Below are 24,811 nucleotides of genomic sequence, written 5' to 3'. Positions count from 1 at the left end.
CTACCTCCTTCCCGAGTTCTCTCTCTCCAAGTGGCCCTAATGGAAGAGGCCACACTTGCTTTCCAGACTTGCCCACCCCTTAATATTTCAAGCCTCCTTCCCTGACCTAATGCTGAATATTCTCCATCTCATTTCCACACTGAAATGCCCATCCTTCACACATACAGGAGGGCACACTCCCTCAGGCCACTCATACCTGGTACACAGATGGCAGCTCCTTACATGAGGGGACCCGTAAAGCGGGCTACCCCATAGTGTCAGATACCGGGGTGGTTGATGCACGGGCACTACCTGCCCACACTACTAACCAATAGGCTGAGCTGATAGCTCTCACCTGTGCCTTCCAATTGGCACAGGGGCAATCCCTAAATGTTTACACAGACTCCAAATATGCTTTCATATCCTCCTGTCCCACACTGCTATCTGGAAAGAGCACAGGCTCCTTACAGCAAAGGGAGGATCCATACCTAACTCAGACCAAATAATGGCCATGCTAAATCCCTCCCATCTCCCCAAAGCTATAGAAATTATCCACTGGTGGTCTAATCAGACTGACAGCTCCATCATCTCTAAGGGGAGTAACTGGGCTGACCAGGCAGCTAGGACAGCGGCCCTCCAGGGCCCAGACTTACCCTACCCACCACAGGGAATCCATACAGTGCAGCCCACACCCTCACAGACAACTCCTGACACTAGGCAAATTCTGTCCTATCTACATCAGCTCTTCCACCCTAATAGTCAGGCTCTGTCTCAGTTTGTCAAAGCCCCCCTACAGCCCACCTCTGAGGACTTACAGTTCTTAAGAACTATTACTGCCTCCTGTGAAATTTGCCAAGAGTCAGATCCCAACTCCAAATATCAGAGGCAACATTTTCCCACCCACCAGGCTAGAAGTTCCCTCTTGGGGACTAACTGGCAGCTCAGTTTTACCCATATTCCCACTGTCAGACAAATTAAATATCTTCTCATGATCGTGGACTCTTTTTCGAGCTGGGTGGAGGCATTTCTGGTTTCTAATAAGCATACTCAGACAGTCACTGACCTCCTTCTCCAGGAGATCATCCCCTGATTTGGGATCTCTGTTTCTCTCTAGTCTGATAATGACCTAGAGATCACCTCCCAGATTTCCCAAACCCTATCTAAAGCTCTTAACGTCCCTTGGCATTTCCTTATCCCGTACCATCCTCAGTCCTCAGGGAAGTTAGAATGGACCAACCGCTCTTTAAAAAAACGTTCTTGATGTCACAGGACCTTTACCTTGACTGAGTGAAATTATCACCTCTAGTTCTTTTCAGGCTCTGGCTCTTCCCAAACAACCTCCTTCAATCATGCTGTTCGAACTCCTGTATGGGAGGCCAGCTCTAACCCCTGGCCTCCCATCCAAACCTTCGCCCCTCCCTGACCATCTGCTCACTCCCCCCACCTGCTCACCCCCACCCCCACCTGCTCCCCCCCCCACCTGCTCACCCCCCCCGACCATCTGCTCACCCCCCCACCTGCTCACCCCCCCACCTGCTCACCCCCACCTGCTCACCTCCCCACCTGTTCACCCCCCACTTGCTCACTCCCCCACCTGCTCACCCCCCCACCTGCTCACCCCCTTGCTCCACCACCTCTGCTCTGTCCTGTGGAATTTTGCTGACCATTCCCCACCCCAGCCATATGACAACCCCTGCCCACCCTCAATGAGCATCGGGGATCAGGTCCATCTTCTCCCCTAGGCCAGCACCCCTCACCCCTTTCCCCTAAATGGCAGGGACCATTCAAAATAATTCTTGTAACCCCCACAGCTACTAAGCTCAAGGGCTTCCCCCACTGGATACATATGTCTCACCTGAAGCCTTTTATCCTACCTCACGCCAGGGAAATTCCTCCTCATACACAGTGACGCAAACAGGGTCCTACTCTCCTAAGTTCCAGAGGACACCCGGATCAACTGCCTTGTCTCCAATTCCAGAAGATTCATCCCACAACTGTACTCAGCCCCACTGGATTGGGATCCCCATATGTTTTTTTCTTCTTCCTGATTCTCCCTCTCTGCGTTCTCCTGTCTCTACCGACCACATTCTGCTTCATCAGTTTCCCTCTGTGTCTCTGATAACATACTCAGATTTCTAATTAACAACTCAGCTAACTTACAGGACCACCATCAGCCATAGAGCCAGAGGCACAAGGACCGTCAAATATACCCAGGTGGTAAGAAACAGTAACAGTCCAGATGTATTCACACCTGAAGACTCAAAAGGGTCTGGACTCTGAAAAAAAAATAGACTTTAATATAACAATTTATTACTGTTAAATGCCCTCAGCAATGAATCACCCGTGTCTCCTGGATGCTGACATGATACCATGATAATGAATGGAAACAGGTACCTCAAGGTTTGTCTCAGATGAAGATAGAAAGCCTAATTGATAATTAAAAAAAAAAAAAACACGCTCCAGATTTCTCTCTCTCTCTCTCTCTCTCTCTCTCTCTCTCTCTCTCTCTCTCTAATAGTAACCAATACAATTCTGATAGCAGAGTACTAAACACTATAATATCATGGCTACCAGCTCAGGATTTTAAATTCCCTTTGGCTGCTTCTTAATATATTTAAAATTTGTCTCCTTTGTAAACTTAAAAATTCTTCTGAGCTCCAGAGCTGGCTTAGACACACCCGGACGGGTCAGATCCACTGCAGATAAGTATCATTCAAACTTCCCTGGTCCCAGGACCCCCCTCCCTCATCCTGGGACTCCTCAGGGACCCTCTCCATCTCATCTCCCCTTTCCCCCCAAGGTAAAATTTTTTTCTCTAAACTTCCTCTTCTGTGTCACCAGCACCTTGTCAGATCCAAACTCTCAGATCCAAGTGGCAATGGAAGATTCCACAGGGCTAAAAGCAGCATCAAAGACAATTCAGCCTACCTTAGGACACCAGCTACCTCAAGAAAACCCCCTCCCCACCCCCAAAAGTTAACCGACACCCACGAGTCAGTTGGAAGCAGTTCCGGGAGACATGGCACCCCCATTCCCATTCACCCACCACTCTTAACCTGTACTTTTTATAATAATAAAAAGGGTGGAATGCTATCTTCCTAGCCACTTTACAGCTACATGACCGTTCATATGCTGTCCAGCAGTCAGGCAAAATGCTTAGTCACTCCAGGGACTATGTTCTATGTAATTTATGCCCCACGTGGTCATGTAATCTTCAAGCAGAGTGATCATATAATCTATGTGCATGCATGGTATAGCTATGTAAGCCCATATGCGCATGTGCAAGGTGACCCATAAAAGCAGATTCCACCAGTTCCCCCATTCTCTCACCCCTATTCGTTTCTGGTAGGCCTATTCACATTCCCTATATTTTTCCCTCCCTAATAAAACTCTTATGGTGGGTTCCATTGCACCTCGTGTTTTCTCTTGCCCAGTAAATAGTGCTGCAAATAAATAACAGTGTATTTTTAAAATTTATGTGTATGTGTGTGCTTCTGTGTAAGTATATGGCATGTATATGTGGGTACCTCTGGAAGCCAGAAGAGGTGCTTGGATCCCTTGACGTTATATGTGGTTGTGGGCTTCCTGGTATAGTTGCTGGGATTTGAACTTGGGTCCTCTGGGAGAGCAGTAACTGGTGAGCTATCTCCCACCAGTCCCATTTTTATATGAAGCTAAAAGAAAGGCCAGGCATGGTTACACACACCTATAATGTGAGCACTTGGGAAGATCTGGAATTCAAGGTCAACTCATGGGTGATGTTGTTCTGTATGCTGTCAATATGTGTTGCTCTGATTGGCTGATAAATAAAGCTGTTTGGCCAATGGTGAGGTAAGATTAGGCAGGACATTCTAACTAGAGAGAGAGGAAGGAGAAGACAGAGTAGAGGAGACGCTGCCAGCTGTCACCAGGAGAAGCAAGATGTAAAGTACCGGTAAGCACAAGCCACGTGGCAAAGTACAGATTTATAGAAATGGGTTAATTTAAGATGTAAGAGCTAGCTAGTGAGAAGCCTGAGCCATTAAGCCTTACAGTTCATAATTAATGTAAGCCTCTGTGTGTTTATTTGGGTCTGAGCGGCTGCAGACCAGGCGGGACATAGGAAAACTTTCAGCTACAGTCAACCGTGGGCTACACTGGAAAGTTGAGGCTGGTTTGCAAGTCCATAGCCAGACGGTGCTCCATGAGTCTCTGTGGAAAGAAAGAAAGGTAAGAGGAGGAGGGAGGGAGGGATAAAATAGGAGAGAGTGAGATGTTTTCTTACAGCATTTGGGAGGCCAAAGCTAGGTGGGTCACAAGTTCAAGGCCAAAGTAAGACCCTGGTTCAAACAATAAACAAAACAACTGGGGAGATGGCTCATGGGTAAGAGAGCAAACATGAGGCCCCGGGTTCAGATCTGCTGCACGTACATAAAAAAATGACGTGGTCATGGAACCCCAGCACTGGAGGGCAAAGAGTCACCGGGGTGTGCTGATCCCTGTGTGCCACACAACTCAAACAAAAAATGATTTCTGTGAATTAAAATGACACACTTCAGGCTGGGGAGATGCCTCACTGGATAACAGTGCTTCGCTCTGGAAGCTTGAAGACCTCAGTCTGAGTCCCCAGCACCCACATAAAAGCCAGACTTTGCCAGGCCTGGTGGCACACGCCTTTAATCCCAGCACTCTGGAGGCAGAGGCAGGTAGATTTCTCTGAGTTCGAGCCCAGCCTGGTTTACAGAGTGAGTTCCAGGACAGCTAGGACTACACAGAGAAACCCTGTCTAGAGAGAGAGGGAGAGGGAGAGGGAGAGGGAGAGGGAGAGGGAGAGGGAGAGAGAGAGAGAGAGAGAGAGAAGAAGAAGAAGAAGAAGAAGAAGAAGAAGAAGAAGAAGAAGAAGAAGAAGAAGAAAGCAACCAACCAAGCAGGAGAGAACTAGACGTAGCTAAGCCTGCCTGTAGCCCCAGCAACGGTGGCCTGAGACGGGGGTTATGAGGGCTCCCTGGCCAGCCAGCCTCACAGAACAGGCTAACATCTGGTTTACTGGGAGACCTTGTCTTAAGGTAGGAAGGTCGAGAGCAACAGAGGAAGACATCCCATGTCCTGCTCTGGCCTCTACATGTGTGAGCATGTGTGTGCATGCACACATACCACAAACACTCATACACACTATCACACACACACATTCACACACACACTATCACACACACTATCACTCACACGCTCATACACACTATCACATACACACATTCACACACACAAACACTTATACACACTCACACACTCATACACACACACACTATCACACACACATTCACACACACACTCACACACACTCACATACACACTCACACACTCATATACACTATCACACACACATTCACACACACACTCACATACACACTCACACACTCATACACACACACACACACACACACACACACACACGATGTAAAGGAGGCTGCTCCAGCTCCTTGGCAGACTGATTAGCCTCCATTCTGCCATTCTAATGAGTAGCCAAATAATGAAGCTAATAATTAATTAATCATCCTTGAAATCACTGGAAGCCAGGTCCGCACTGACCTTTAGACAGCATCCAAGTCTAGTTCCCCCCGCCCCCGCCCCATCCTCAAGCTGCTGCAGCCAACAGAGTCTGAACCGTTTAGACAGGAGGTCAAGACCGGTTGTGACGTTCTGACCAGAGACTGGGGAGGGAGGAAAAGAAATGTCCTGGCTGAGGGAGATCCTGTTCCCCATGTCCCAAGATGGGACTATGAAAATAATATGACAATAGTCCTCTGTCTTCTCGGGGTCAGCCTTGAATAAACCCTGGTTCCTGTGCTCTGATTTCTTTCTTGATTTTTTTTTTTTTCTTGACACAGGGTTTCTCTGTGTAACAATCCTGGCTGCCCTGGAACTCACTCTGTAAACCATACTGGCCTCAAATCAGCGATCCACCTGACTCTGACTCCTGAGTGCTGGGACTAAAGGGGTGGCTCTGAATCTTGTTTTCCGAGTATTTTCTTTCTTTCTTTCTTTCTTTCTTTCTTTCTTTCTTTCTTTCTTTTTTTAAAAAATTATTTAACCTTATTTTATGTGTGTTGGTGTGAAGGTGTCAGATTCCCTGGAACTGGAGTTATAGACAGTTGTGAGCTGCCATGTGGGTGCTGGGAATTGAACCCGGGTCCTCTGGAAGAGCAGTCAGTGCTCTTAACCCCTAAGCCATCTCTCCAGCCCCTCTTTCTTTCTTTCTTTCTTTCTTTCTTTCTTTCTTTCTTTCTTTCTTCCTTCCTTCCTTCCTTTCTTTCTTTCTTTCTTTCTTTCTTCTTTCTCTCCCTCTCTCTATCTCCCTCTCTTTCTTTCTCTTTTCCTTTTCTCTCTTTTTTAAATTTCTATTTTTTGACAAGGCTTTACTCTGTAGCCCAGGATGTCTGGAACTCACGGTCTCCCTGCCTCAGCCTTCTTCATGCCGGTCTTATAGACAGGCCAGGCCATCAGATTTGGTTGAAATCCTGGTTCCCAAGTGCAGAGCTGAGAGTCTAGAAGCAATTCTCTACCTCACGAATATGTGCAGTCACTATGAGCCAGCCAGAAGTTGAGATGAGGGGCTAGAGATGTAGCCCAGTGCTTGAGTGCTTGTGTAGTGTGCCAGCCCTGGGCTAGCTCTCTTCACCAAGCCAGTGTGGTACTGCACACTGTAATCCACTCAGGAGGAAGAGACAAGAGAGTCAGCAGTTCAGGCATCTCAACTGTCTAGTGAACTTGAGGTCAGTCTGTACTACCTGAGACTGTGTCGCAAAAACTAATTTGTCCAGGCAGTGGTGGTGCATGCCTTTAATCCAGCACTCAGGAGGCAGAGGCAGGTGGATCTCTGTGAGTTCGAGGCCAGTCTGCTCTACAGAGTGAGTTCCAGGACAGCCAGGGCTACACAGAGAAACCCTGTCTTGAAAAACCAACCAACCAACAGCATCTAATCTGGTCAGGGCTGGCTGGAGTTCACTGGGTAAGAGCACTTGTTGCTCTTCCAGAGGACAAGTTCTGGGGGGTCGAACCCAGGGCTTCATGCATCCTGAGCAGGCTTCTCCTGAGCCACATCCCAGCTCATGAGTCAGGATCTTTGTTTCAGTCGGTTTTCTCCCCAGCTAGCCCTGCCTCTCACTTCCTCTTGGACACAGCTACCCCTCAGAGGCTGTTTCCCAGGAACTCCACCTATTCTGTCATGGTAATGCAAGAGTTTGTCTTTTAAGTCACCTGCCAGGGGCCAGTAGTTGTCTCAGTGTGGAGCACTCGTTCCTGGGGCAGTCAACTAGCAACTAATCAGAAGTCAAATGGGAAACATGATTTGGTGGCACACTTCCATGATTCCAGCATTCAGGGCACTGAGGCAGGAGGATAGAAAGCCAGAGACCTACATAGCATTATCCTGTCCACAAACAAACAAACAAGGGACATGAGTTAAGGTCACCAAAGCCACATACAGGGCTGTGTGTGATCTTATGCAGATATCTGCAACTTCGGTCCTGCAGGGACAGGGGCACGAGCGTCACTAGGGTTTGTGGGCTTGCCAGTGGCCAGCCTAGCTCCAGGTTCAGCGAGAGACCCTGTCTCAGGAAACAAGATGGAGAGTGATAGAGAAGGACACCTCACATGGCCTCTACATTCTCTCTCTCTTTCTCTTTCTCTCTCTCTGTCTCTCTCTGTCTGTCTGTCTCTGTCTCTCTGTCTCTCTGTCTCTGTCTCTCTCTGTCTCTCTGTCTCTCTGTCTCTCTCTCTCTCTCTCTCTCTCACACACACACACACACACACACACACACACACACAAAACCATTTTTTTTGAGACAAGGCCTTGCTATGTAGCCTTGACTGATGTGGAACTCACTATGTAGACCAGGCTGGCCTCGAAATCACAGAGATCCTCCTGTCTCTGCCTCCCGAGTGCTGGGATTAAAGGTGTAAGCCACCAAGCCTAACTCACACAACCAATTTTTAAAAAAGTTTTTTTTAATTTCATGTGTATGAGTGTTTTGCCTGCTTGTATGTATGTGCATCAGGTGCTAAAGGGGGTCAAAAGACAGCGTCAGATCCCCGGATGGAGTTGTAGACTGCTGTGAGCTGCCATGTGGGTGCTGGGAACCAAATCTAGGTCCTCCAGAGGAGCAACAAGTGCTTTTAACCACTGAGCCATGTTTCCAGCCTTTCACACTACCAATTTTAAACAAGCTGAAAGGGCATTTATGACACATACTTCCACTATTCGGCAGTCAGAAACACCCCCCTTAATGAGTTGGCGTGGTGGAATTTAGAGATGGTTTCCATTTGTGTATTCAGTGGCTTACTAATTAGCACAGTGAGTGTTAAAGAGTTCGCATTGGTGGGTCGGTGTGCAGTGCTGGCTAAAACAGATACAGGGCTGGAGAGATGGCTCAGGGTTAACAGCATTGGCTGCTCTCCCAGAGGACCCAGGTTCAATTCCCAGCACCCACATGGCAGCTCACAACTGTCTGTGACTCCAGTTCCAGAGGATCTGACACCTATAGCAAAACAGCAATGGACATAAAATAAAAATAAATAACTTTTAAAAAGAAAAGTATTTTAGATACCCCTGCCCTTCTTTGAGCAGAGTACAGGGATCTAGTACATCTTGGGGACTGGGTGTGCTTTGTAACGAGGCTGCCTTCGTGGACTAGTCCCCGAAGCCACATCTAGGGCTGTCAGAATACAATTTTCCAAGGACATGGTCAAGTTGACCTCAAGTGAACCTTGTATGAAAGGTGCCTTCAGAGCACAAAGCTGCGAACTCATTGACTTACAGAACAGGTTGTGTGGCTGTGCGTGTGCCTGCCTGTGTCATCTGGGGCCACTTCATCCCAGCTCTGCTCACCATTAGGGCTTCGTTTTCAAATCCTTGCGGCCAGCTCCACATGTAACCAAGAATGATCTTGCTGATCCTCCTTCCTTCGCCTCCTGGGTGCTGAAATTACAGGGGTACACCCGGAGTCCAGTTTATTCTGTGCTGGGACAGAACCCAGGCTTCTTCTTTCATGCTGGGAGGGAACTTTACCAACCGAGCTACATCTCCAGCCTCTAAGTACAGACTTAGTGCCCTGAATTAAGCCAAAGTTGTCTTATACAAGCATCAGTTCTGTCTGGTGGGTATTAGCAGCTGCCGAGAGCAGGAGGTACTGGGTAATTCGTTCGAAGGAACACCCTCATCGCAGCTGGATGTGGCGGTGCACGTCTTTAATACCAGTACGCGGGGAGGCAGACACAGGTGGATCTCTATGAGTTGGGAGTCAGTCCTGTCTGCACAGTCAATTCCAGGACAGTGAGACTGTCTCAAAAACCAACAACAAACCTAACAAGCACACCTGGACACCTGGAGCGGGGCTTCACACCTGGGGGAATCTTGTCTCCCCATCGCTTGGCTGTGCTTGGATATCACTCTCATTCTCTGAGGTAGTCTTAGCGCTCTGTTTCTGTTAGCTAACTTAGCAACATCAAGGGAAGAGTGAGGCTAGCAAAGATTCCCTCAGAAGGCGGGCATTGGGGTCGTGTGGGGCGTGGCCAGAGGCTGCAGCACTGTAATTGGCGGGCCTGAGTCTGAGGGGAGGGGCCAGCCTTCAGGCGAGCCGCTGGGCTAGAGAATAAGCCACTGTGGTTCATTCCTAAACGTGTCTTATGAGTGTATCGACTGCAGAAAAAACATGTAGGGATGCTGGGATCTAACCACGACAGGCTTGTGGGTTCCGGAGGTAGCGCAGTGGTGGAGGCTTGGCTTAGCATGTAAGGAGCGCCCCCCCCCCCCCTTCATCTCCAGCCCTGGCAAAAACAGAAGAGGCAGGAAGGGAGGGAGGGAGAAGGGCATGCTACAGACACCCACTGCTATTTGAAGAAACTAAGGCACTTGACGCTTATATGGCTCAGCCCAAGGCACGCGGTCCTTTGTCCCACCGTCCAGCCTAGGCTGGCCTGGAATTCCGGCTCCTCTGGCCTCTTTGTCCCAAACGCTGGAACCACAGGTGTGAAGAGCATACACTCGGCTTCAGACACACACAGAGCTCTAAGTGGCTGAGGCCTGAATCAGACACCTGTTATGTGGGCGACTTGTGTGATCCTGGCAACTCCACAAGAAGAAAAATCTGTGGGTTTTTCTTTGTTTCTGGTTTTGTTACAGGGTCTCTCGTAGTCCAGACTAGCCTGGAATTTGCCATGTAGCTGAGGCTTGAGCTTCTGATCCTCCTGCCTCACACAACCCCTGTTGGTTTGGCCATGGTGCTGGCAGGGAGGGGGTTGAAGGGGAGGATGCCAAAAGCTTCAGTGACATCTCAGTGTCACTGAGGTGACTAGGCTCCTGAAAGGGGAGTTTCTACCTTGCCAAGGATCCTTCTACATTTGCTGCACAGCCCTGCTTAGATGGGGAAGGGGCCCCAGCATCTTGGGCACAGGTCAGAATCTATTTTCTGTAGTCAGTCCTGCCTGAGTGACCCAGCAGACCATGGTCTACCTGCCTGAGAGCTAGCAGAATGGGCTGGAAGGAAACCAGAGTCCTAACGTGAGTGGCTGAGGCCGCATGTGGGCATGTGTCAGAAAGATGGACCCGACAGAGAGAGCAGAGATGGAAGACAAAACCAGATGTAGAAGCTGGGTGTGGTGGCCCACACCTTTGCTTCCAGGCAGGCAGATCTCTGTGAGTTCAAAGCCAACCTAGCTTACATAGTGAAAAAACTTGTCTCAAAAAAACAAAAACCAACAACAGCAAAACAAAAACAACTGAAATCCTTCCACTATCACCAAAAAACCCCCAAAACCCCCAAAAAGCAAAAACCAAGAAAACCAAAACCAAACCAAACACACCAACCAACCCAAACAAGCATAAAGACAGACACGGAATGCAGAGAGAAACAAGGGAAACCATGAGGGGCTGGCACGTGTTGTCATTTCTTGGCATCTCATGTGTATGGGGGGTGGCCCGGGGGGGGGCGGGGCGGGGGTCTGACACAAAACAAATCCAAACACACATTTCTTCCTATGGGCTAGCTCAAACGGCAGAGCGCTTTCCTGGCACACACAAGGCCCTGGGTTCGATCCCCAGCACAGCAGGTACACAAGACTCCATCTAAATCAACACAACAGAATGCAACACCAGGAATCTAGGGATCCTAGGCAGGAGAAAAGGGAGCCCAAGGCTAGCCTCGGACACTTAGTAAAAGGGGGGGGGGGGGCTAGAGGTGTTGTTCCAGAAGAGGGTGCCTGCCTAGCACGCACTGCTCCCCCAAAACAGATAAGGAAACAGGGAGACTGGGGTGGGGCTGAGCTGTGGCAACAGGAACAAGCCAGCAGAAACACACCCCCACACTGACCTCCTTTCTGGCCCTCCCATGGTGAGGGCTGCTCTGTCTACTTCTGCCTACCTACCGGCCTACTGCTGGTCATTAAGCTGCTAAACTGGCCACAACTGAAGGCTCCACGCCCCAGGGAGGAAACCACTCAAGAGGCGTCCTTGCTCCCTCGCACCCCAAACCATCAATTAATATTAACAAGACAGAATGCTCCTCGCTGCCTAAAGACCCCCAACGGGGTACAAATGGAGCAGAAGCCCCGCCTCGTGACTCAGGAGGTTAAAGGGCTTGGCTCCATCTGTGAGTCCAGAGTGTCCGGATGGCGAGTGGCGACAGGAAGGTCACCATCCAGCTGGTGGAGGACGGGGCCGGGGCTGGAGCCAGGGGCCCACAGCTCTTTAAAGGCCAGAACTACGAAGCCATCCGAACAGCCTGCCTGAATTCTGGGATCCTGTTTCGTGACCCTTGCTTTTCTGCTGGTCCTGATGCCCTTGGCTATGACAAGCTGGGACCCGACTCAGAGAAGGCCAAAGGCGTGGAATGGAAGAGGCCCCATGTAAAGTGGAGCTGAGCTGGGACCTGGGTCTGAGGGAGGAGGACTGAGCCTGAACTTCTGGTTCTGAAGGAGGAGGGCTGGTCCTGCATTCCTGGGTCTGAGGGAGGAGGGCTGGGCCTGGACTGCTGGGTCTGAGGGAGGAAGACTGAGCCTGGACTGCTGGGTCTGAGGGAGGAGGGCTGGGCCTGAACTGCTGGGTCTGAGGGAGGAGGGCTGGGCCTGGACTGCTGGGTCTGAGGGAGGAGGACTGGGCCTGGACTGCTGGGTCTGAGGGAGGGGGCTGGGTGGCTAACAGCAGACTTAGCCATGAGGTTCAGAGGGGTCCAGGAAAGCCAAGCTCCTACCCACAGCCTTCCCAGGGTTGGGGGCTCTCATCACCTCGGATACTGGTGTCAGGAGGGACCTGGGCCTCCGACTTCTCTGTTGCTCCAAACTTCCCTTTCCTGGCTTCATGGGAGTCCCCCTCTTCCAGGAGTTTTGTGCTGAGCCCCAGTTCATCTGTGAAGACATGAGCAGAACTGATGTGTGCCAAGGAAGCTTGGGTGAGCCCCCAGACCCAGGACTCGGACAGCACCACAGCTCTGTCTTCTCCCCCGTCTTTCCCGGCCTCCTCGAGTTTGCTGGTCTCTTGGTCCCTCCTCACCTAACCCTGAGCCTCCCTCCTCCAGGAAATTGCTGGCTTCTTGCAGCTGCCGCCTCCCTCACCCTGTACCCCAGACTCCTGTACCGGGTGGTTCCCCCTGGACAAGGTTTCCAAGATGGCTACGCAGGGGTCTTCCATTTTCAGGTAGAGCTCAGCTCCTCTCTCCCTGCCTCAGTTTCCCCCGTGATAACATGATGTTTCACAGTTACCCTTCTCCCCTGGGCCTGGGATTCCAGAACTGGGGGAGTGGTAGGCAGGATGGAAGGTCGGACTCAGGCAGGGTCTGGAGGCTGACTCCTGCCCTTTTTTTTTTTTTTTTTTTTTTTTTACCAGCTCTGGCAGTTTGGCCACTGGGTGGACGTGGTGGTAGATGACAGACTGCCTGTGCGTGAGGGGAAGCTGATGTTCGTGCGCTCAGAACAAAGGAATGAATTCTGGGCACCTCTGCTGGAAAAGGCCTATGCCAAGTAAGAATGCGCATCCCCTCAGCTCTAGCCCCAAGCCATGTGGAGTACTGACATCTGGGGTCCTCCAGACACCCAAACGAGAACCCCAAATCAAGTCCTAGCAGCCAGGGCCCTCACACCACGGCACTCTCCTAGAAGAACTTTCAGTTTTGGGTATTTTCTTTTATATTTTATTGAGAAAGGGTCTCATACAGCCTAGTCTGCCCTGGGTAGTCAAAGAGGACTTTGACCTGATGCTCTTGCCTCTACCTCAGGAGTGCTGGGGGTCCAGGTGTACACCACACCAGTTTTATGTGGTGCTGGGGGTTGAACCCAGGGCTTCCTGCATGCTAGGAAGGCACTGTGCCAACGGAACTACATCCCCAGCCTTTATGCATTCACTTAAACTCAGTGTCTCATAATGAACCCCGTGCTGGCCTCAAACTCATAACCTCCATGTTGGACTCTTGTGGACATGGATTATAGGCATGCACCACAACCCCTGGCTAACTTTAGGGAGGGTGTGTGTGTGTGCAGGAGATGGAACCCATGACCTTGTGCATGCTCAGTCATGCCCCCAGCCCCTCACTGGGGGATTCTAGGCAGGGGCTCTACCACTGAGCCACACTCCAGCCCCTCACTGGGGGATTCTAGGCAGGGGCTCTACCACTGAGCCACACTCCCAGCCCCTCACTGGGGGATTCTAGGCAGGGGCTCTACCACTGAGCCACGCCCCAGCCCCTCACTGGGGGATTCTAGGCAGGGGCTCTACCACTGAGCCACACCCCCAGCCCCTCACTGGGGGATTCTAGGCAGGGGCTCTACCACTGAGCCACACCCCCAGCCCCTCACTGGGGGATTGGAGGAAGGAGCTCTACCACTGAGGCATACTCTTAGCCTGTGAATCTTCAAATCTTAAAGACCTCCCTCTTTTTTTAAAGATTTATTTATTATGTATACAGTGTTCATCTGCATGTATGCCTGCATGCCAGAAGAGGGCGCCAGATCCCATTACAGATGGTTGTGAGCCACCATGTGGTTGCTGGGAATTGAACTCATGACCTCTGGAAGAGCAGCCAGTGCTCTTAACCTCTGAGCCATCTCCCCAGGCCAAGGCCTCCCTCTTTTGACATTTCCCACAAACATTCCTAGAGCCCCACTGATACCCATATTTCTTAAGGATCCTGAAATCTCACCCATCTATCAGGCTCTGGACTTGCCAAATCCTATTCCCTAAAGGGCCTTTAACCTCATCCCATCTCTCCTAGTCCATTGAGACATCCATAGCATGTCCTTTCCCATCTCAGGCTCTGGAAGTCCTGACAAGTCCCCATAGGCATCGCCTTCACAGCCTCCCAGAGCCTCAAAGATTCATGAAAGTTTGAGAATTCCTGGCGCAGCTCATTCCATGGCTTCCAGTCACGTGGATCCTGGGGATCACAGACCAAGCATTTGTCAGATCCCCTCATTTCACCTGTGAATATTTCAGGGATTGAGTCAGGCATGCACTCATAATCATAGTACTGAATACACTGAGGCAGGAGAATTGCAAGTTTGAGGTCAGACTGGAATGCACAGTAATACCATGTCTCAAAAAAAAAAACAAAAAAAAAAAACAAAAAAAAAACCCCAAAAAAACTAGTTGAGCATGGTAGAGAACATCTTTATTTCCGGCACTCTGATAGCAGATGCACACGGATTTCTGTGAGTTTGGCCTAATCTGGTCTACAGAGTGAGTTCCTAGCCAGCCAAGGCTACATAGTGAGATTCTGTCTCCAAAGCAAGACGGGTATGTTGTGGGGGGGGAGGTGTGGTTCTGGAGGGATGGTTCAATGTCAAGAGCAGTAGCTGCTCTTCTGGGTATGATTCCCAGTCACAGCTGTCTGTAACTTCAGTACCAGGGACCTAATGCCTTTGTGGACACTACACACATGTGGTACACAGACATACGTGCAGGCAAAACACCCATCCATATGAAAAACAAACTCATACATACATACATTATATATTATATAATCTGGGATATCTCCAGGGACCTCTCCACCCCAATAGAGTCCCCAGACCTGGGGCCCAAGACGTTCCTATGTAGCTCAGGTCCACCTCCACCTGCTCCAACAGGCTTCATGGCTCCTACGAGGTGATGCGTGGAGGCCACATGAACGAGGCTTTCGTGGACTTTACAGGAGGTGTGGGTGAAGTCCTCTACCTGAGACAAAACACTCCAGGCCTCTTTGCTGCCCTTCGCCATGCACTGGCCAAGGAGTCCCTTGTGGGTGCCACTGCCCTGGTGAGAGCTGAGCCCCCGTATGGACCTCCACTAGGCCGGCATAGTCAGGGATGTCGGGGGAGGGGAGGGGAGCGGAGTATCACGTCTTTCTTACCTTCTGCTGCTGCCCCCAGATCCTCGCTGATAGACTCTAGGCCAGTGTTCTACAGATAAACTACATCCCTCCACCCGCGGTTTTTACGTTTTGTCATGAGGCAGGGTCTAAGTTACCCACATTGGCCTTGAACTTGGGATCATCTCGCCTCAGCTTTCTGTGTGGCTGGGATGAAAGGCCTGTGTGGCAGGGTCCGGGCTTCTCCCCTGTCCTCTGTGTCACTCTCTCTGCTTCTCTCAGACACCCTCGCTGAGCCCCGGGCCTAGCTCCTGGGTTGGGAGGTTGGAGAGAGAAGCTGACCTGTTCCTACCCCAGCTTCACAATCTCATCCTCTTTCAGAGTGACCGGGGTGAGATCCGCACAGATGAAGGGCTGGTGAAGGGACATGCGTATTCTGTCACAGGTACACACAAGGTGAGTCACCCCCATTGCTGGGCTAGGCTGACAGGGGTGTCCCCTCACTACCCTCACTTAATGCCCCCGCTGCCCTCACTAATGCCCCCCACACTACCCTCACTAATGCCCCCCACACTACCCTCACTAATGCCCCCCACTACCCTCACTAATGCCCCCACACTACCCTCACTAATGCCCCCGCTGCCCTCACTAATGCCCCCCACACTACCCTCACTAATGCCCCCCCCCACTACCCTCACTAATACCCCCCACTACCCTGATGCCCCCCACACCACCTTCACTGATGATGGCCCCCACAACACGCTCATTGATGACATTGTCTTCAGATGTCCCTGGGCTTCACTAAGGTGCGGCTGCTGCGGCTGAGGAACCCTTGGGGCCGTGTGGAGTGGTCCGGGCCCTGGAGCGACAGGTGGGATGGGCTTAGGGTGGGTGGGGGCTCAGCCCCGCATGCCATCATCTCACATTGGTCTCTTCAGCTGTCCACGCTGGGACATGCTCCCCTCTGAGTGGCGAGATGCCCTGCTTGTGAGAAAGGAGGATGGTGAGTTCTGGTGAGTTCGTAGGGACCCACTGTACCCGTGGGAGGGACACTGGGGTAGGGGCCTTTGACACAGGGCCAGAAAGGACGCAGAGAGACTCATGGGACGGACAGGTCGTGATGCAGAGAAATGGTCCCCATCCGCTGTGATTCTAGTCAGGGCAGAAGCAGTTGGAACAGGACTGTTAAGGGCATTGTTTTCCGAGGAAGACCACTGAGATTAGGGGCCTTTCTTCTGCTCAGCCCCAACTAAAACCCCGGCTACACTTAGTTCCTCCCTACCACTTCCTGTCAGCTAGTTGCTGACTCAGCCTCCTGGCCCCAGGTTAATTTTCCTTAATCAAATAAATGTAACATGTCTTTGCAGCGTTAACAAAAGCAGGGGAAACAAATGTAACAACCTTTACACAGTTTAATATCCCACAACACCAGGCTTCTGCGCAACAGCTTTCATTGGCTCCGCCATCTTCCTGGCCCTGCTTGAGGATTTTCTAAAGTTAATTTGAAGATATTCGAGAGGAGTTTGTAAATAAGCTCAGAAGTGGGGCATCCGTGAGGACTTGGATGCCTTGGCAAGGCCTCAAGGCTTCAGAGTTTCTGGAGGTTGGAGGTTAATTGGCAGTACTTAAGGAACTGGGAGCTTTGTGGTGGGGACCACTTCTGGGGTCCCTCAAGCTGGGCTCTGGGGCGGCCGGGCATCTCTCACGCTCCGTTGCTGTCCAGGATGGAGCTTCAGGACTTCCTCACGCACTTCAACACGGTCCAGATCTGCTCACTGAGCCCTGAGGTGCTCGGCCCCAGCCCCGCTGGCGGAGGCTGGCACATGCACACCTTCCAAGGCCGCTGGGTGAAAGGTTTCAACTCCGGCGGGAGCCAGCCCAGTGCTGGTGAGGCCTGGGGGCCCTAAGGCGGAAGCTGGGGTCGCGGCTTCGACAGGCTGGGAACCCCACCTCCTTCTCTTTTGATAGAAACCTTCTGGACCAATCCCCAGTTCCGGCTGACGCTGCTGGAGCCTGATGAGGAAGAGGATGAAGATGATGAAGAGGGACCCTGGGGGGGTTGGGGAGCAGCAGGGGCGCGGGGCCCAGCGAGGGGAGGCCGCATCCCCAAGTGCACTGTCCTCCTGTCGCTCATCCAGCGCAACCGCCGGTGTCTGAGGGCCAAGGGCCTCACTTACCTCACTGTGGGCTTCCACGTGTTCCAGGTGAGGCCACGATCAAGTTGAGGTCTGGAGAGGCAGAGGGTCACAGGAGCGTCCTAAAGGGAGGGAGGGTACTGGGGGTTCAGAGAGGAGCGCCACTGTTGAGAGAACTGGAGAAAAAGGCTGAGGGTCAGAGGGCAGGAGGTGACCAAAGGGACTGGGACGGGATGAGGGCACAGGTGGGAAGGAAAGGGTTGGGGAAGGGGTCGGAGGGGACCCTAGGTCTGAGAATAGGGTGGGGAAATATTAAGGGTCCAGAAAGAAGGAGGGGGTGTGAGGGGTGGGGGGGCAGGGAGGGGATCTGCACATTGCGCCCCCTCCCCCTTACCGGCTTTTTCTTTCTGCAGATTCCCGAGGAGGTAGGTTTCAGATGTGACCTTAGACCCACCCTAGGGCTTGGTCGACCAGCGCTGGAAGGCCGGGGAACACGGGAGGGCCTGGCTAGACAGTCTGGGTGTGCGTGGGGAGGACCAGAGGGGTGGGTGGGGAGCTCGGGTGGGTGGTGGTCATGGCGCCCCGCCCGCAGCTGCTGGGCCTCTGGGACTCCCCGCGCAGCCGCGCGCTCTTGCCGGGACTGCTGCGCGCCGACCGCTCGGTGTTCTGCGCCCGCCGCGACGTGAGCCGCCGCTGCCGCCTGCCGCCCGGCCACTACCTGGTGGTCCCCAGCGCCTCCCGCGTGGGCGACGAAGCCGACTTCACACTGCGCATCTTTTCGGAACGCAGCCACACCGCAGTGTGAGCCGGCGGCCCCCTCCCTGGCCCAGCCTCACCTGGGGCACCCCGACCCCGGCCCAGGGACCTCAATCTAGAATCCTCGGCCCCGCCCCTCGCACCAAGCCCCGCTCAGGGACCACAAAGCCCCGCCCTTGCATCCCCAGCCACGCCCTCCCAGGGATCTCTGTCACCCACCCGCCCTCCCGACAAAACCCACCGCCCTTCGGCTCCACCCATTGTCCTCTGCTGAGACCCCCGCCTGAACGCATCCCCCCAACCCCCGTAATTTGCAGGGAGATCGATGACGTGATCAGCGCCGACCTGGACGCCCTCCAGGTGCGGGACGTTGTGGGCGGGAACAGGAGGCAGCGGGCGGGGCTTTGGGAAGGGACTGAACCCCCCCTCCCCACAGGTTCCCTACAAGCCCCTGGAGCTGGAGCTGGCACAGCTGTTTTTGGAGCTGGCTGGAGAGGTGAGGAGGGGTCGGGGACTGGGGGTGTCCGGCCAAATGATGTTGAGCTCCCCTTTCTCTCTTAAAAACAAAACAAAACTGTAGAGCAGGGTATCCTGGGACAACTCTACTTCCTGTGGGCCAAGCTGGCCTCCTTCAGGTTGTCCAATGCTGCGGTTACAGACTTGAGCCACCATGCTGGGGGCTGAGGTGTCTGTGCTTCCCTTCTATGATGCTTTCCTGTGTTCTGGGAATGCTCAAAGATCCCCCTTGCCTCAGGGCTTTGCTCCACCCGCAGCTGCTTTCTCGGGAGGTTCACATCCCATCACTCTGTCCCAAGTGTCTTCCTCCGCCTGCTCACTGTGGGCTCCCACAGCCAGTGTGTGGAGCCCTAACCATGGATGCCCTGGCCACCCTGGGGATAGACCAGCCTCCTCTAGCGGAACCCTAGGAAGGTAGCCACTGCTCCCTCAGCGCTCTGGAGCACAGGACCTGGCCCAAAGTGTTTGTAAACTAGATGATTGAACCAGCGGCCTCACAAGTAGCCTCTCTCCTGATTAGGAAGAGGAGCTGGATGCACTTCAGCTGCAGACCTTAATAGGCATCGCTCTGGAGCCTGGTGAGTTTGGCCAGGAGAGGGGGTCCCTGCAACTGGAGCACTACACCCACAGAGCCTCTATGCATGATGCAAGGAGCAGCTGGGCTCAACGTGAAGCAGCTTGCTATGGTCCCATGGTCACATGAGGGCCATGATCACTCACAGACCACACCCCTTCCTCTAAGAGGTACCATGTGCAAAGACGAGTTGGTTTCGTCAGGTGTGAACTCTGCATCTGTTTCTATCAAATGTCGGCTGCAGAGAGGTAGTCCACATAGCTCCTGCAATGTTGGCCCGCATGCAAGGGGTGCTGCATTTCTTTTTTGTAGCTAGGGCCAACACCAGGACTCCTGGAGAGATTGGGCTGAGGACCTGTGAGCAGCTTGTGCAGTGTTTTGGGGTACGTGAGACAGTGTATGGGGAGGAGGGATGGGGTGCTGGGGTTTCCCCTTGTCTTTCAGGGGACATTGATTGTAACCAGATGTCCTTGTCTGCAGCACGGGGGAAGGTTGGCCCTATACCACTTCCAGGAACTCTGGGGCCATCTCCTGGTATGGCAGGTAAGGTGAGCGTTGGGAGCAGCTACTTCCTTCTATAGCAGTGGTTCTCAACAATACTGCGACCCTTTAATATAGTTCATGTTGTGGTGACCCCCAAACATAAAATTATTTTTGTTGCTACTGTTATGAATTGTAATGTAAATATCTGACATGCAGGGTATCTGATATGCCCTGTAAAAGGGTCATCTGACACCCCAAGGGGTCTCAAGCCACAGTTGAGAACCACTGCTCTAGACACTAATGTCCTGCGGACCACCAACGGGGCACTGGACCTCCCATGCCAACTTGGGAGTGAAATGGATATAAAGTTCTTGTCACCCCACTGTGGCCCTCTGGGAGCAGTAAATAGATTGATCTAGATCTACCATTGGTTCCTGTTGGAATCCCAGTTCCCAACTCAGTTCTTTCCTTGCCTCGTGACTACAGGCCTGTCAACTCCTCTCCAAGGAGCCTTTGCCTAACTACCAGTGGGTACTCCTTCAAGGGAGGAGGAGGCAGTAGCGGCAGGTTCCTGGGACTGATCACAAAGATAACCCCCAGCTATTAAGCCCTCCCCTAATCCTCTGTGGATAGGTGGATTTGAACTTGTTCCCAAGAGCCTAGGAGCTTGTTCCCTTGTCACAGATATACAGGTGCACAGTGGTCCCCAGCCAGGAGCCAGGGGAGCTGGGGCCTCAGAGGCCTTCTCTTAGGTACTTCACAGTGCAGCATCGATGCTCAGGGACGTGAGTGTAATATGGACTCCCTCCCACCTGCCTCTTCACCCTCCAGGCCACATTTGACAAGTTTGATGAAGATGCCTCTGGAACAATGAACTCCTATGAGCTAAGGCTGGCACTGAATGCCGCAGGTGTGGATGGGGACCTGGGACGGTTGTCAGGACAGCACCCACTCCTCCTCTTGGAATCCACACCAAACTGGGGCTGTTCACAAGGCCCAGCGCTAGCTTCCTTCTGTGGTGGTTCTGGGCACAAAGCATCTCTTGGAGTGTCTGCTAACGTGTGGTGGGGTGGCAAGGAGCCTGTGGAATGCCGCTGGACACGGCGCAAGAACACCCCAAAGACATCCCAAAACATCTTTTGAGGCTACCTCATTACAGCAGAGGAAGGAAATGCCATGTTAGGGTACTTCAGTGGGATTACTGAGATTCGAGAAGATGGGCTGGGTCCATGCTTCCAACTGTGACCACCCAGGAGAAGGAGCCAGGGAGATTTAGGGGGTGGAACAATTGACCAGTGGTGAGACATATTACAAGTATGAGATCTGGAGAAAATGGCCAAGTGTCCAGGAACATGTAAGACATGATCCCGGGACATCAGAGTAGAAGTCTGGGGGCCAGGGTGTTGAACCCAAAGAAGTAGGACACAGGACAGAGGGGAAGAGTTCACTGGATCATCCACCTGCCCACTTACTCCGTGTCCTGTGCCACTTGCCCCAAGTGCCTGGCACATACCAGAGGTTGTTCTGGACAGAAGGAACCTAATAATGTCCTCTGGGAATACTCAGCAATTCTAACAGGTTGGCTGAGGGCTCTCGGGTCCTTCTATCCCCATCTAGCCAGGTTCTCCAGCTCTGGGCCAGCATATCCCAGTATCTGGGTAAATGAACATCAGAGGGAGTGACCTGCCTCAGACCACCTAGTTGTGTGTGGGGTGGTACTTGGAGTTTGTTGAATGAGCACTCAAAGGTGCAGCGCAAACTTGTGCGGTTATCTCTGGGACTTATGGGGCACATGGAAGCTGGGAGGGACAAGTCCTCAGGCCCTGGGGCATCCTGAAACCTCATTGTAATTCTACAGCAGAGGTGACAGAGCCCATGGCTAGACTTTAGGTGTGGCCTCAGAAGAGGACTACACAGCAGTGTTCTCCAGTCAACCTCTGAAACGGCAACCACAAAGCTAGCCGCACCTGTTGGCACTTTGAGAGGCAGAGGCAAGATGGCAAGTTACAGCCCAAGCAACTTAGTGTCTCACAAAATATGCAACAGGCTGGGGGATGTGGCTCAGTGGGAGAGCTCCTGCCTAGACTCTACCCGTGAGGGGCTGGGGGCATAGTGCAGGGGAGAGCTTGCTTAGCATGTTCAAGGCCCAGACTGTAGGTGCAGAGTGCTCACCTCGCATGCAAGTTCTATCCCGAGTGTCACATAAACCACAGGCTTGAAATCCCAGCACCTGGAGGGTAGGGCCAGCCTCTCTCAAACAACACAACACAGGGCTAGGAATATGGCTTCGTTAAAGTACTTGCACACTCAAGTGTGAGGACCAGAGTTCAGATCCCCAGCACCCATGGGGAGAAGGTCTGGTAGACATTGTGGCCCACCTAAATTCCCAGCATTTTGGGAGGAGGAGACAAGTGACCCCCAAAGGAAGCTGGCTAGCTAAAACAAAATGGTTTGAATTCTGCATTTAAGTGAGACTTTGCCTCACACAGTGGAGCGGGATTGAGGAACAGTTAGTCTTTGGCTTCCATATGCACACACACTACATACACCCACCCCCCAAATGTAAACAAAAGGCAACACCACAAACACCGCAGCCTCCTCCTAGGCTTCCACCTGAACAATCAGCTGACCCAGGCCCTCACTAGCCGCTACCGGGACAGCCGACTCCGAGTGGACTTTGAACGCTTTGTGTCCTGCGCAGCCCGGCTCACCTGCATCTTTCGTGAGTGTTACTCCTGGCCAGATGTGGTGTGGTGTGGTGGACCTCGGGGCTAGCGCTGGGTACTCAGCCTGCCCTCTCATACACAGGCCACTGCAGCCAACACCTGGATGGTGGTGAGGGGGTCGTCTGCCTGACCCACAAACAGGTGAGCTAGCACGAGGGGACAGGGTGGTTTTAGCACCATCCCGAGGCCGCTGCTTCAAGGTCTTCTCTTCCTTCTCTTCAGTGGTCGGAGGTGGCTACCTTCTCCTAGGGCAGAAGCTGAGGGAGGTCACCCTGCTCCAGGCCCGAGGTGCCCTGCTTGGCACCGGTGGTGGAAGCTGAATATGGATGAGCACCTGCCTGGGGCTGGGGCCCAACCTACCGTTGCACAGGTGGTGGTGTGGCAGTGGTGCCTGTCTTCTGGCTAGGTAGCCCCGGCTGGCCTCTCAAGCCCTGCGGTTAGAGTGAGCCTCCGTGAAGAGAACTGCCTTCTTTCCTTGTAAAGGCCAAGCACGTGCTGGCTCCTGCGTAGAGAGGCCCACACCCACACAGGGAGAAGAAGATGACACCAGAGTCCTTCTTAAAAATATTACATGTTTTATTCTCCCATCCCCAGAGGGTGGTTTATCCAGAAACCAAGAAAATAAAAATCAATCAGAATAAACTCAAAGGGGGAAACCCATCCACTACCAGGCAGGCAGGCCAGCAGCCCACCTCCACCTCAGGAGGTCCCAGAGACCCCTGCCCACCGCAAACAAGGGGAAATCAGGAGGGGGTTGGGGAGGCCATCGAATCAGCTATGTCTTCATTACGAGAGTGAGAGAGGTGGCAGAGATATGCGGCTAGATGGATATATATTTATATAATAAATCCGTAAGTTAATAAAGTAAATAGTAATTCTCTGGAAGTTTTTTAATTTTTATAGTCTTTTTAATAGTTTTTTAATTTTTTTTTTTTTTTAAAGATTTTTTTGTTTCTGTTCCATTCTTTGTGTTTTTGTTGGTTTTGGTCCTTAGAAAATCTGAGACCCAGAGCCCAGATGAAACAAGGCCTGGTGGACTGGGGCTGGCTGCCCCACCAGCACTCTTGGGGCAGAGAGGGGTGATGGCAGGGTCCTCTGCTCCCAGTAATCACAAAGGGGCAGGGAGGTGGGAGAAAGGAGCCACGGAGTCTGGTCCAGGGGAGCTGGGGTGCCCTCTGCTGGACTCTGCAGGGCAGGTGGTTCCTGGACAAGGCACATGGGGCTTTGGCCTGGATGTGAGAGGCCTTGAAGGGGCCTCAAGGGCAAAGGAGGGACCTGGGTTTGGAAAGGTGTCTCTGGGACACAGAGGGCGCCCCAGGGTCCGTTGTCCCCTCCATGTATAGGTTACAAACCCACATCATATATATATATATTTAGCAGACCGGAAGTGCTGATCTCCAGGTCTACCTAGCCCCTCCCTACAAGACTGAGAAAGAGGCCTGCCTAGCCCCTCCCTGCCTGACCCCTAGAAGGACCACAAAGAGCTCTTTGCATAGATAGTCAGGGTTGGGGCAGGGCTCCTCAGCCCCTCCGGGAGGCCGGCCGAGGGAGTCCAGTCAGGGTGGTCGAGGGCCTCACAGGTCGCTTTCCCCATAGAGGGCTGTGGAGAAGGACTTGTAGTCGAGGGCGCCAGGAGCAGCATCGGGCCCCTGGTAGGGCGCCATGCGAGCAATGCAGTACTCTGCCTGGTCGGGGGGCAGCTCCCTCCGCAGCTCCTCAGCGGTGATGAAGTTCTGGAGGCACAGGACAGGACTCTGAACCGGCCATCTTGCCCACCTGACCTAGTGCCCCGTGTCGGCTGAGGTTTCGGCCGCCGTCCCCCCAGTGCTTTGTAGGGTCTGGCTTACCTTGTCCCCTGCCAGGACCTTGAAGGAGGCAATGACCTGATCGGCTGTGTCTGTGTCTGTGGTCTCTCTTGACATGAAGTCGATGAAGGCCTGGAAGGTCACGAGGCCGCTATGGTTGGGGTCGACCACACTCATGATGCGGTTAAACTCGGCATCACCCTGTGGAGAGGGGGTAGGGAGGGGTCCATGACTTAGTGGGGATGCTCACAGTTTGGTTCTGGAAGAGTTCAAGGACAGGAAGGCCGTGTCATCAGCCCATTGGCCAGACAGTGCCAGGCCTTGGGAGTCTGCCCCTTGGCCTCCTCCCCACAAGTTTTGGGAAGCAGTTTTGGGCTTGGGTTCCATTGTCCCAGCTCTGGCTTACTGTAGCTCTGGAGGGTGGGGAAAGAGAACGAGAAAGAGAACAAGAAGGGGAGAGTTGGAAGACTGTCCCTGGATACTTGTAGGAAGAGGGGGTTGGGGGTCACTGGAAGGACCCCAGTCCCTCAAG

At 52.6% G+C, this 24,811-nt stretch overlaps 2 protein-coding genes and 1 long non-coding RNA gene across 7 annotated transcripts in view; 1 reads left to right on the top strand and 2 right to left on the bottom strand.

Moving 5' to 3' along the window:
- Nucleotides 1-11,337: 11,337 nt before the first annotated feature.
- Nucleotides 11,338-23,398, top strand: Capn12 (calpain 12). Its single transcript, XM_059276596.1, has 21 exons — nucleotides 11,338-11,856; nucleotides 12,329-12,398; nucleotides 12,525-12,643; nucleotides 12,833-12,966; nucleotides 15,064-15,232; nucleotides 15,666-15,740; nucleotides 16,070-16,155; nucleotides 16,223-16,297; nucleotides 17,008-17,171; nucleotides 17,253-17,488; nucleotides 17,833-17,844; nucleotides 18,012-18,220; nucleotides 18,493-18,535; nucleotides 18,612-18,671; nucleotides 19,212-19,269; nucleotides 19,578-19,648; nucleotides 19,746-19,808; nucleotides 20,580-20,658; nucleotides 22,354-22,470; nucleotides 22,557-22,615; nucleotides 22,697-23,398. The coding sequence occupies exons 1-21, from the start codon at nucleotides 11,620-11,622 to the stop codon at nucleotides 22,721-22,723; spliced, it is 2,163 nt and encodes a 720-aa protein (XP_059132579.1). The 5' UTR covers nucleotides 11,338-11,619; the 3' UTR covers nucleotides 22,724-23,398.
- Nucleotides 16,679-18,350, bottom strand: LOC131921838 (uncharacterized). The gene is made up of 3 exons (XR_009382114.1): nucleotides 17,814-18,350; nucleotides 17,462-17,541; nucleotides 16,679-17,297 (listed from the first exon to the last, which is right to left on the bottom strand). It is a non-coding gene; the product is annotated as an uncharacterized LOC131921838 (long non-coding RNA).
- Nucleotides 23,030-24,811, bottom strand: part of Actn4 (actinin alpha 4) — a 68,986-nt gene continuing 67,204 nt past the window's right edge. For all 5 annotated transcript variants that reach the window (XM_059276587.1, XM_059276559.1, XM_059276580.1 and 2 more), the window contains 2 exons: nucleotides 24,322-24,480; nucleotides 23,030-24,207 (listed from right to left, as the gene is read on the bottom strand). In XM_059276587.1, the coding sequence (XP_059132570.1) occupies nucleotides 24,049-24,207; nucleotides 24,322-24,480 (318 nt within the window). In that variant the 3' untranslated portion in view covers nucleotides 23,030-24,048. The remainder of the gene's footprint in view (nucleotides 24,208-24,321; nucleotides 24,481-24,811) is intronic.

Source organism: Peromyscus eremicus, chromosome 1 (genome assembly GCF_949786415.1).
Source record: "Peromyscus eremicus chromosome 1, PerEre_H2_v1, whole genome shotgun sequence".
Classification (NCBI taxonomy): Eukaryota; Metazoa; Chordata; class Mammalia; order Rodentia; family Cricetidae; genus Peromyscus; species Peromyscus eremicus.
The sequence above is the reverse complement of the archived record's forward strand: the minus strand, read 5'-3'. Positions and strand labels throughout refer to the sequence as shown.